Source organism: Pituophis catenifer, unplaced genomic scaffold (assembly GCF_029215685.1).
Source record: "Pituophis catenifer annectens isolate HBS135680 unplaced genomic scaffold, rPitCat1.0.hap2 SCAF_3, whole genome shotgun sequence".
In the NCBI taxonomy this organism is placed as follows: Eukaryota; Metazoa; Chordata; class Lepidosauria; order Squamata; family Colubridae; genus Pituophis; species Pituophis catenifer.
The window spans coordinates 215,207,197-215,219,524 of NW_027256883.1; the positions used below are offsets into that span (position 1 = coordinate 215,207,197).

Genomic DNA, 12,328 nt, shown 5'->3' on the forward strand with positions numbered 1-12,328 from the left:
CCAGGAAAAGCCAGCTGGTGGGGCTCTTTCCCCAGGCAGGATCCACCCCCCCCCCCAGCCCGTCGCTCAAATTCCCCCTTCAACACCAGCCCACTCTCCCGTCTAACTTAATGCAATTTCTTTTAAAGTGTGCATTTAATTTTTCCTGGAAGCCTCCCTCCCCTGCCATTTCCCCCCCACCCTCCCGCTCTCCGATTCGTGATGACTGAGTGATCTATCCACCCAGCCAAGGGGAGGGGAAGGGGATGACTATAAAGGGAGAGGGCTCCTGGGTCGGAGGTAACCTCGCAGCGTCTGGTGGCTCGTGAGTTGGCAAGGCAGGCAGCGAGAGAGCAGAGCGGAAGGCAACTTCTCTGCAGGCACCATGGCAGAAGGTAAAAATAATAACAATAATAATAATAATAATAATCAGGAAGTCCCTGGCTAGGGACTTTGGGGATCTGGGGTTCCCCCTGATTTTCCAACCTCCAACCCTCCAGAAAAACTTTGTGAAACTTTTTGAAAAAGTTTTGCAAAAAGTTTTGCAAAAATAAAAAAAGAAAACGACATGGAGACTAAAACATATGAAGGATTTGGGTTTGGCTATTCTAAAGAAAAGAAGGACTAGGGGGGATATGATTACAGTGCTTCAGTATTTGAGGGGCTGCCCCAAAGAAGAGGGAGTCAAGCTATTCTCCAAAGCATCTGAAGGCAGGACAAGAAGCAATGGGTGGAAACTAATCAAGGAGAGAAGCAATTTAGAATTAAGGAGAAATTTCCTGACAGTGAGAACAATTAACCAGTGGAACAACTTGCCTCCAGAAGTGGTAAATGCTCCAACACTGGAAGTTTTTAAGAAGATGTTGGATGACTATTTGTCTGAAGTGGTGTCGGGTTTCCTTCCTAAGCGGGGGGGGGGGGGGTTGGACTAGAAGACCTCCAAGGTCCCTTCCAGTTTTATTCTGACTGAAACTTGAGCACTAACTTCACATGAGTCCAAAAGAGAAATTTTGTTAACGCTCTTAAAGCATGGAGAAGTTTTCTTTCACGCTGCCCATTGGGCAAAACTGCCCCTTAAAGATCTCTGGGTATCTTAAAGCTTTCAAACCCACATCAGATTACTGGAGATGATTAATGCAGGCTGGATTTAGAAAATGGTGGGAAATGAACTGCAAAACAACCAGCCACTTTGGGGAAGAATAACTGTCTGGCCAAAGATTGACGGCGTTCAGGATTTTTCTGCATGTCACAAGTCTGTGTCATTTGTGCTTATAAGGAAAAAATATGTAACAGTGGAAAAGAAGTATAGGGAGGAATCTTTAATTTTATTTATTTATGTTTGATTTATTTGATTTCTATGGCCACCTTGGCTCAGAACTCTATGAACAGAGCTCGGAATGTTTTTATTTTATTTATCCTAATTCAAAACTGCCCGTCTCCCTCACCTATTCCCATAGGATTTGCGAGACGTATTTCATAAAATGAAGTACAGTATATTTTTATTTCGCTATTTCTGGGCACCGTGGCAATCACAGTGCCTAGCAAAATGAAAAAAGCCCGTTTGCTTTTAGCCAGAGGTGGTGTGTACAAAAATGCATTTGCCTGGTTTAATTTCAAAATTGCCAAAACAAGCGTGAACTTGCAGGATTTAAAGACATAAATCGTGAAAGGGGGAATTTACGTATTCATTTAAGGACATTTAGAGCCCTTGGCTTACGACCTTCTGTTTAGGGACCGTTTGAAGTTACAGCAGCAATGAAAAAGGTGACTTGTGACTGTTTTTCACACTGTGGCGGCATCCCCACAGTCACGTGAATAAGATTCAGAGGCTTGGCCACTGGCATGGACTTATGACGGTTGCAGTGTCCCACACATGATTCCCTCTGGCGTCCAGATTCACTTAACAACCACGTTGCTATCTTAACAACCACAGTGATTCATTTAACAACCCTGGCAAGAAAGGTTATAAAATGGGGCACCCTGTTATTAACACAGCTGCCTGCAATTACTGCTGGTTCGAATCTCGCCAGGCTCAAGGTTGACTCAGCCTTCCATCCTTTCTAAGGTAGGTAAAATGAGGACCCAGTTTGTGGGGGCAATAAGCTGACTTTGTATAAATATACAAAAGTATGAAGGCTATTGCTTAACGCATTGTAAGCCGCCCTGAGTCTCCGGAGAAGGGCGGCATATAAATCAAAATTAAAAAAAAAAAAAAACCTCACTTGACTGTCTTGCTTAGCGATGGAAATTTGGTGCTCCATTTTGCCCGTAAGTCGAGGAATACTGGTATAGGGTCACTCAACTCACTCACGGTGACTCCGGGCAGCTTAAAAAGGAAAAAAACCTCAGCACAAAAAAACACAATAACTACCTAATATAGACAGATCCCTTGCGATTCTCAGCTGCTTTGCTCGCAACTTACTAACCTGATCGTTGGTTTGCAAATCCGACCGCCAACAGGAGAAGCAGCTGTGCGATGAATAAGTCTTCACCTTCCCTTCCATAAATTTGTTTTTTGCAGCCTTTCAAAAGCCCAGGCCTGGCAGGCTCCTCAGCCTCCAAAAATTTGTACACCCCGCTTTCTCTATTTGCAAAAAAAACTATTTGCCCCCTTCTTTTTATGACCCACTGAAGCACATTACAACTTGTAGAGTGGACAAAGAAACACGGCTGTTGTAACTTTTGCCTGCTCGATCCTTCCAAATTTGCTTCCTTGGCCTAGATTCAGGTGTTTTGGCTGGGTGACAAGGAGTAGGCACAACTCAAGGGTGCTACTACGGGGATAATTTAAAAATAAAAATGACAACGGCAGAGCGGAAATGCTCCGGGTGCATCTGTTCTATTTTGGGTACCAGATCCAGCGATGTGGAACTCCGAAATCTGGGCAGAGGATAATAATTTGAGGAGGGTCCCTCCTCTGCAATCTGTTGGTGCCATCAATCCAGCTCTTTTCCTGCCTGAAATAATGAGAGTTAGCAACCAGCCATCCGTTAAAATGCAGCCAGCCCAAATTTACTCCTGTAGTAATCTTTATAAATTGCCCCTTAGGAAAGGGGGGGGGAGAGAAAGACTCTGCGTGCTATAGATCCCAAAATTAAAAAACAAACAAAAATAGGCAACCTTAAAAAGAGGAAGAGGTGATCAAATCCTCAACTGGGCAGGTCCAAGATGCTACGTTGGTCGGCGCCCAAATCAAAGGGCAGATGGGGTCCATCTGGTCTATTGACCCGGAAGGAAGGAAGGAAGGAAGGAAGGAAGGAAGGAAGGAAGGAAGGAAGGAGGGAGGGAGGGAGGGAGGGAGGGAGGGAGGGAGGGAAGGAAGGAAGGAAGGAAGGAAGGAAGGAAGGAAGGAAGGAAGGAAGGAAGGAAGGAAGGAAGGAAGGAAGGAATAGACAAGAAGAAGGACGGAACAGAAATGACAAGATAGAGGAAAGGAAATAGAAGGAAGGAAGGAAGGAAGGAAGAGGGGGTTAGAGGGAGGAAGGGAGAGAAGGAAGGAAGGAAGGAAGGAGGGAGGGAGGGAGGGAAGGAAGGAAGGAAGGAAGGAAGGAAGGAAGGAAGGAAGGAATAGACAAGAAAAAGGATGGAACAGAAATGATAAGATAGAGGAAAGGAAATAGAAGGAAGGAAGGAAGGAAGGAAGGAAGGAAGGAAGGAAGGAAGGAAGGAAGGAAGGAAAGAAGGAAGGAAGAGGGGGTTAGAGGGAGGAAGGGAAAGAGAAGGAAGGAAGGAAGAAGGAAGGAAGGAAGGAAGAGGGGGTTAGAGGGAGGAAGGGAAAGAGAAGGAAGGAAGGAAGGAAGGAAGGAATAGACAAGAAAAAGGATGGAACAGAAATGACAAGATAGAGGAAAGGAAATAGAAGGAAGGAAGGAAGGAAGGAAGGAAGGAAGGAAGGAAGGAAGGAAGGAAGGAAGGAAGGAAAAGACAAGAAGAAGGACGGAACAGAAAGGACAAAAGGGAGAAAAGGCAAAGGAAGGAAGGAAGGAAGTCTCTTATCCTCCTGGAAAGGGGTGAAAACATAGAGAAGGAAGGAAGGGAGGGAGGCAGACAAGAAGGGAGGGAGGGAGACAGGGAGGGATGGAGGGGAGAAGAAAGAAAGAGAGGAAGGGAGGGAGGGAGGGAGGGAGGAGGGAGTCATGGGTAAGTTCCCTCATGCCAACCTCCCCCTACCCCCAAATGTGCCAATGTGCCAGTCTGGACTTCCAGCCTTCCTTCCTTGCTATTCAGGTTCCTAAGATAAACAAGAGAGTCACTGACAAACCTGAAAAGGTGTGGGATGGGAACTGGGTGGCTGAGCAGGGGAGGGGGTGGGCGGGACCGAGAAGGTATTTCTGCAGACCTGCCGGCCCCTCCCCTGAAAACCTCCCCGCCTCGGAAGGTGACTTTGCTTCACCGCCTCCTGTGCCAAAGGAAAGGGGGCGGCTGCCTCCCAGGCGCCAGGTGGCCAAAATCCACCTGTTCACCTGGTGAGCTCTTTGAAAGGCTTGTCCTTTAAGAATCCTTGGTGGTACAGCATGTCACAGAAGTGAGTATCCTCCCCCCCACTCACATTTTGTAAGCATTTAACTATATCTTTTCATGGGACAACACTGAAGAAATGGCACTTGGCTACAAGTAGGGAGTATACAGCTTGTATATAGCAGTGTAAATGTGCTGTCCTCTCAAAATAACGCAACACACAACCATTCATGTCTAAACTGCTGGCAACCATTATCACCTAGGGGTGTGCTCACTTCTGTGATATACTGTTGGTCTGTTTCGACCAGATCTTCCTGCCAATTCGACCTATCAGAACCTTGGAAACCGCCGAGGATCCGTTTAGATCAGTAGTGGATTTCAAATTTTTTTACTACCGTTTTTGTGGGTGTGGCTTGGTGGGCGGGGCTGGGGAAGGATACTGCAAAATCCCCATTTCCTCCCGATCACCTGGGACTCGGGAGGCAGAGAAGAGATGGGGGTGGGGGCCAGTCAGAATTTTTACTACCAGTTCTCCGAACTACTCAAAATTTCCGCTACCGGTTCACCAGAACTGGTCAGAACCTGCTGAAACTCATCTCTGGTTTGGATGAAAGTTTTAAAAGTTTTAGCGGAAAATGTTTCTACGCTCCTTGTCTGAGGCAGGGGTGGGGGGGTGTATCAAGGCCCAGGCCAGTGGGGTGTGGCTGATGGTTTGGGGTTGTTGTAAGGAAAATCCATCTGGTTCAGTTCCAGGATGGGAGGAAGACGCTAGAAACAACATGGAGGCTGATTGGAAAGAAAGTTTAACGATGAACAGAACCAACAGATGAACGAATGGCTGAACAGATGGATGGATCTTTATAGTTTCTGTAACTTTGAAGTTTGGCATTTGTGCAATATGGGCTTTGTGTTTCTAAGAGGGTGTTGGGCGAATCCTATTGTTGCTAATGGCTTTCGTCCTGTGTTGGATCTTGAGTGAGGGGCTGCTTGTTCTAATCCTACCATTCTGCCTTTGTTAGCGATCAAACTTTGCTGCAAGGAGTTTCGAAATATCCTGTCTTGAATGGGTTTCTGCCTGCAGTATTTGCTTGGCTTATGAATAGGGCCATCTAGATAGTTGGTTTCCTCTTTCAATAAGCTCTTTATCTCCTTTTAAGTGCTGGCGTCTGCTGTGGGCTGTTAAGAAAGACTCGGGGGATGCTTTCTGCCTCTAAAAACATGTGTCTCCATTTCTCTTTTAGAGAAATATAATCTGTCTTTTTTTAATATTTCCCAAAATGTTTCACTCTTCTGGGGTGGGGGAGCTTCCCAAAGGGAGCACCTGGGTAAAAGGCAGGAAAAATGGGGAGAGGAGCATTGTCCAAGGGGATCCTAAAGGTACTTCTCAGGGGGTCGCACCTCTGGGAGACCCACAGACGATTGTCTCTCATCATTTTTCTGCTACATGGGTAGAAATTTTTCATTTAGAAATTCTCAACCAGGCAACTTTAAGACGGGTGGACTTCAACTCCCAGAATTCCCCAGCCAGCTGGCTGGGGAATTCTGGGAGTTGAAATTCACCCGTCTTAAAATTGCGCAGATTGAGACACAGAGATCTAAATAACCCCCATTTACACAGAACAAAATCAGGGCATTCCTCCAAACTCCATTTACTCAGCTTCCTGCCTCTAAATTATTATTATTTTTGTTTGTTCTGCTGTGTTTTACAGCTTTTTCAAAATAAATATTTTAAATAAAGAATCGAACACGCGTACAGATCGGAAGCCTGTCTGGGGCCACCCATCGTTCCCGGACCAGACAAGCCATATCCCAAAAGACTCAATAACCGAATAACAGAGTTGGGAGGGACCTTGGAGGTCTTCTAGTCCAACCCCCTGCTCTAGCAGGAGACCCCCATTTCAGACAAGTGGCTGTCCGATCTTTTCTTAAAGACCTCCAGTGATGGAGAACCCACAACTTCTGGCGGCAAGCAGTTCCACTGGTTAATTGTTCTCAGGGTTGGGAAATTCCTCCTTAGTTTCAAGTTGCTTCTCTCCTTGATGAGTTTCCATCCGTTGCTTCTTCTCCTGCCTTCAGGAGCTTTGGAGAATAGGTTGACCCCCTCTTCTTTGGGGCAGCCCCCCAGATCTTGGAAGACTGCTATCATGTCACCCCTCGTCCTTCTTTTCATTAAACTAGACTTACCCAATGGCTAGATGTAGCTGGCCGGTCAGCTGGATCAGCTGTCCAAGTGTATTGGACTTCATGTCCCATGATAATCCCCAGTTTGTGGATTGTGGAAGGTGTAGTCCAGGTTTAAACAACTGGACAGTTGGGTTGGGTTGGTTTTATCTAGCAGGATCCATGGTTGCCTCAATAGGGACTAGATGACCTTCAGGTTCCCTTCTGCGTCTAGGTTTCTTACCCATCTGAGCAGAGTAATGAGTGGGTGGAAGGAGAGATTGACCAGCCATTCATCTGGGAAGCTTTGGCTTGGCTCCTTACCCTCAGGAGGGGGTTGGACTAGATGACCTCTACAATGTCTTTTCTACAGGCCGTCCTCGATTTATGACCACAATTTATTTATTTATTTATTTATTTATTTATTTATTTGTTTGTTTGTTTGTTTGTTTATTTATTTATTTGTTTGTTTGTTTGTTTGTTTGTTTGTTTGTTTGTTTATTTATTTATTTATTTATTTATTTATTTATTTATTTATTCATTCATTCATTCATTCATTCATTCATTCATTCATTTATTTATTTATTTATTTATTTATTTATTTATTTATTTATAAATTTGTATACCGCCCTTCTCCCTGAGGACTCAGGGCGGTGAACAGCCAAGTAAAAACATAAACTACAAACATTAAAATACAATTAAAAAGATATATATAAATTTGGCCCCACGATTAAAAACATTTTAAAAAAATGTTAGGCCAGCCCGGCCTAACAATTTAGCCCAGAGTTTTTGATGCTAAGCTTAGGCAACGCTTAGCAAGACAATGGAGTTATGCCCCGTTTTACGACCTTTCTTGGCACCGTTGTTAAGTGAATCACTGCCGTCGTTAATTCAGGAACACGGCTGTTAAGTGAATCCAGCTTTCCCCATTGACTTTGCTTGTCCGAAGGTCGCAGAAGGGGATCGCGTGACTCTGGGACCCTGAGACCGCCGTAAGTGTGAATCGGTTGCCAAGCGTCTGAATTTTCATCACGTGATGCTGGGGACGCTGCAGCGGTCGTAAAGGTGAAAAACAGTCAGAAGTCACTTTTTTCAGTGCTGTTGCAATGGTCACTAAATGGACTGTTGTAAGTCAAGGACTACCTGTATCTAACACTCTTACTGATCTGGGTAGAATCCATGACTGAGACCAAGGAGTGGGTTCAAGGAGAGGCTAGGCAGTAATCAATCTGGAATGTTTTCCCTTGGGTTCCTAGCCTCAGCAGGGAGTTAGATTAGATGACCTCTAAGTTCCCTTCTACTTCTAAACAGTCCTATTCATCTGAGCAGAATCTATAACTCAGACGGATGAGCAGGATCAAGGAGAAGTTGAACAGCTGTTCATCTGGGAAGCTTTGGCTTGGGTTCCTGCCTTCCGGAGGGGGTTAGACTAGCTGACCTCTAGGACACCTCCCAGTCTTAGGAATCTTACTCATCTGAGCAGAATCCATGAATCAGACGGATGGGTGGGTTCAAGGAGAGGCTGAGCAGCCATCCGTCTGGGACATTTTGGCTTGGGTTCCTACCCTACCCTTAGACAAGATGACCTCCGAAGTCCCTTCCAGTGTTAGGATTCTTACTCATCCATGACCCTATGCCTTGAAATGCAGGAAGGAGGGAGGGAGAGAAGAGAGAGAGAAAGGAGAGAGAGACAGAAAGAGAGAGAGAAAAATAGATAAAGAAAGAGGGAGGGAGGGAGGGAGAGAAAGAACGAGAGAAAGGGAGAGAGGAAAGAAGAGAGAGGGGGGAAAGGAAGCAAGAGAAAAGATACAGAAAGAGAGAAAAGAGATAAGGAGAGAGAGGAAAGAAAAGAGAGACGGAAAGGAAGAGAGAGGGAGAGAAAAAGAGAGAAAGAAATAGAAAAAGAAAGAAAGGGAGGGAGGAAGAGAAAGAGAGAAAAAGAGAGGGAGAGAAAGAGAAAGTGAGAGAGAAAGAGGGTACAGAAAAGAAAAGAAAGAGAAAAAGAAAGAAAGAGAAAGAAAGAGAAAGAGAGAGAGAAAGAGAATGAGAGAAGAAAATGAAGGTGAGAGAAAATGAGTGTGTGTGTGTGTTTATAAAAATGGCAAAACCTCCCATTCAGACCTCAACAATCCCACCGGGTGGCACAACATTTCCTTCAGTTGTGTTGCCAGAGGAGGGTGAGGAGGTGACTCAAGAAAGGCAGGGGCAGGGGAGGGGCGGGGGAGGGGGGGAGGCCTGGAGCTGCCGGGGGAGGGGATGGAGGGGTGCCCAGAGGCCCCGCGGCCAATTCGGAGGCTGCGGCCAAAGCGCCACTGGATTTGTGTTCCTTGGCCACGCAAGGACATTCTTGGCCGGGACCGAAGCACCTGCCCTCCCCCAGCCCTCCTGCCCCTCCGCGGTCTGCTCTGGCTGGGAATAATTGCGGTCACAAGATGAGGACTAGCTGTACAAGGCCAGCAACTGCAGGTGGTTTTCCAGGGAAACTGGCCCTGTGACTATGGGTGTAACATGTAGCTCGGCCTTTGCATTCTTCATTTGAGAGCTCCAAAGAAGAGGGCTGCCGATGGCAGCTTTATATATGTGGTCCTCGACTTACGACCACCGTTGCGTCCCTACATTTCTGACCTTAAGTAAGACCGTTGCTAACTGAATTTTTCCCCATTTCATGACGTTCCTTGCCGCAGTTATTAAGTGAGTTTTGCCTCGTTTTACGACCTTTCTTCCTGTAGTGAATCCTTGCCAATTGTTCAGTTAGTAACTCAGTCGTTAAGCGAATCTGGATTCCTCCGTGGACTTTGCTTGTCAGTAGGTCGCAAAAGGGGATCGTGTGTCCCCCTTTTATGACACTGCAACCATCGTAAATATGAGTCAGTGGCCAAGAGTCTGAATTTTGACCACGTGATCATGGGGAAGCTGCAATGGTCTTAAATGCTCATAAGTCACTTTTTTTAAATGTTGTTGTAATGTCGAACAGTCACTAAATAAAGGGCTGCAGAGAAGAGAAATGGGCAGGAAGGCAGTGCATGTTATGGGTCCCATCGATTCGGGATGCCCATGTCCCTTCTCTTGTGTGTGGCGCTTTTGATGACGTCTGGGCAGGTGGGCGGAGCCTCCCACCACCGCTGCTACTGATTCGCCCGAACCAGGATGAACTGGTAGCAGCCCACCATTGGATGGACCCCATCAAAGGTCTGGGGCCTGCAGAAGTTGTGGCTGCTCCATCAATGGAAGTTTTCAAGAAGAGACTGGACAGCCTTTTGTCCAGAATGGGACAACTCGTCACAGCCAACTCGCTCTAGGACAATTTAACAATTCTATTTTAATTACTTAAAACAGATAAAAAAAATTATTTTAATTTTTGCCATAGACATTTCATTCTGTCTCTCCTTTTGCATCCTTCCTGTAATGATTCTATTCCAGCCCCATTGGTCACGTGATCAAAATTCAAACGTGGCATGTACTTATGACGGTCGCAGGATCCCTGGATCACGCGATCCCGTTTTGCGACTTTCTCACAAGCAATGTCGATAGGGGGGGGAGTCAGATTCACTGAAGGACCGTGTGACGAAGTTAACAACTGCAAAGGTCCGCTTAACCACCGTGGCAAGAAAGGTCATAAAACGGGGGCAATACTCACTTAACGACGGTCTCACTTAGCAGCAGAAATTTTGGGCTCCATTGTGGTCGTAAGTCGAGGAGTACCCGTATGTCAGAACCCCCTCCCCTTATACCTCTTTCACAATCTATCAGGTGTTAAATACGAACGACACATCGCCTTATAAAACTCCTCTTTCAAATAATAATTCAGTGTAAATTTCGCTCCTTCGCTCCCCTTGTTCTCTTCTTGATCAAGCATGAGGTTATATCCAATTTTTTTTTTATATCCATTTAATCAAACGATCTTTGACGTGTTCAACTCCCGTATTCCTTTTTCAACAGTCATTTATACATCTCGGCAATCACTCCAGTACATAAATCCAATTCACAGTCACTTTTCTCATTCATAAAAACATAATTCTCCTCACTCTGTTTAAATCCGTCAATTTGCATAAGACCAATGCATGGCTAGATACGGCCTTCTCTTCTCCAGTTCTTTTCTAGTTTTTAATTCAGGGAAAAATTAATTAATTGTTTGGCAGGTCTAGAGAAAAAAAGGGACTGGGGGGGACATGATAGCAGTCTTCCAGTATTTGAGGGGCTGCCACAAAGAAGAGGGGGTCAAGCTATTCTCCAAAGCCCCTGAAGGCAGGACAAGAAACAATGGTTGGAAACTAATCAAGGAGAGAAGCAACCTGGAACTAAGGAGAAACTTCAAAACAGTGAGGACAATTCACCAGTGGAACTGCTTGCCACCAGACCCTGTAGCTGCTTCATCAATGGAGGTTTTTAAGAAGAGACTGGACAGTCAGTTGCCTCAAATGATAGAGGGTCTCCTGTTTGAGTGGGGGTTGGACTAGAAGACCTCCAAGGTCCCTTCCAACTCTATTCTGATGCTGATTCAGAATTAATCAGTGGACTGGCTTGCCTTCAGAAGTTGTGGGTGCTCCAACGCTGAAAGTTTTTAAAAAGAGACTGGACCGACATTTGTCCGGAATTGTATATGGTAAGGATACCCAAACTTGAGAACTTTATGACTTGTGGACTTCAATTCCCAAAATTCTGAGAGTTGAAGTCCTCAAGGCTTGAGGTTCCAAGGTTGGCCACTCCTAGCATGGAGTCTCCTGCTTGAGAAGGAGGTTGGACTAGAAGATGATTAGGGGACTGGAGAGGCTAAAACATATGAAGAACGGTTGTAGGAACTGGGTATGTCTAGTTTGATGAAGAGAAGGACTAGGGGAGACATGATAGCAGTCTTCCAAAATTTGAGGGGCTGCCACAAAGAAGAGGGGGTCCACCTATTCTCCAAAGCACCAGAAGGCAGGACAAGAAGCAACAGATGGAAACTCATCAAGGAGAGAAGCAATTTAGAACTAAGGAGGCATTTCCTGACAGTTAAACAATTAATAAGTGGAACAACTTGCCTGCAGAATTTGTGAATGCCCCAACACTGGAAGTTTTTAAGAAGATATTGGACAACCATTTGTCTGAAGTGGTGTAGGGTTTCCTGCCTGGGCAGGGGGTTGGACTAGAAGACCTCCAAGGTCCCTTCCAACTCTGTTATTCTATTCTATTCTATTCTATTCTATTCTATTCTATTCTATTCTATTCTATTCTATTCTATTCTATTCTATTCTATTCTATTCTATTCAGACCTCCAAGATCTCTTATTCTGTTATTCTCCTTGAGTGCAAGTCAATTAATCCACATAGGTCAACTCAGTTTGTATCATGACAATTTCTCTTCTATAAAAAAGCTTCCACAGGTGTTACTATAAAGAAATTTTAGGAGTCAATCTTACTTAATATCTCTTCCCAAACTCCCATTATGGCACGCCTAACAAAATGATTTTGAAAATCGATATTAACCTTGACTTGGCATTACCATAAATGGCCACCAAATTTGCCTCAATTTATGTGCAAGCAGTCCTTGACTTATGACTAACAGAATAATAGAATGGGAAGAGACCTTGGAGGTCTTCTATCTAGTCCACCCCAAGCAGGAGACCCTGTATGATTTATGGTCGTATGTTGGGATGGTTGTAAAGCAAGTCACCACACAACCAGATCCGATTTTGCAATCTTTTTTGTGGCAGTTGTAAAATGTGAATTTTACATTTTTGTTAAGTAAATGC

The 12,328-nt window shown here is 45.1% G+C and overlaps 1 protein-coding gene across 1 annotated transcript in view; it reads left to right on the forward strand.

Moving 5' to 3' along the window:
• The first annotated feature begins 246 nt into the window (after positions 1 to 246).
• The window catches only part of TGM2 (transglutaminase 2), a 69,765-nt gene continuing 57,683 nt past the window's right edge, over positions 247 to 12,328 (forward strand). Inside the window, exon 1 of the mRNA XM_070941864.1 lies at positions 247 to 374. Within this exon, the coding sequence (XP_070797965.1) occupies positions 365 to 374 (10 nt within the window). The 5' untranslated portion in view covers positions 247 to 364. The remainder of the gene's footprint in view (positions 375 to 12,328) is intronic.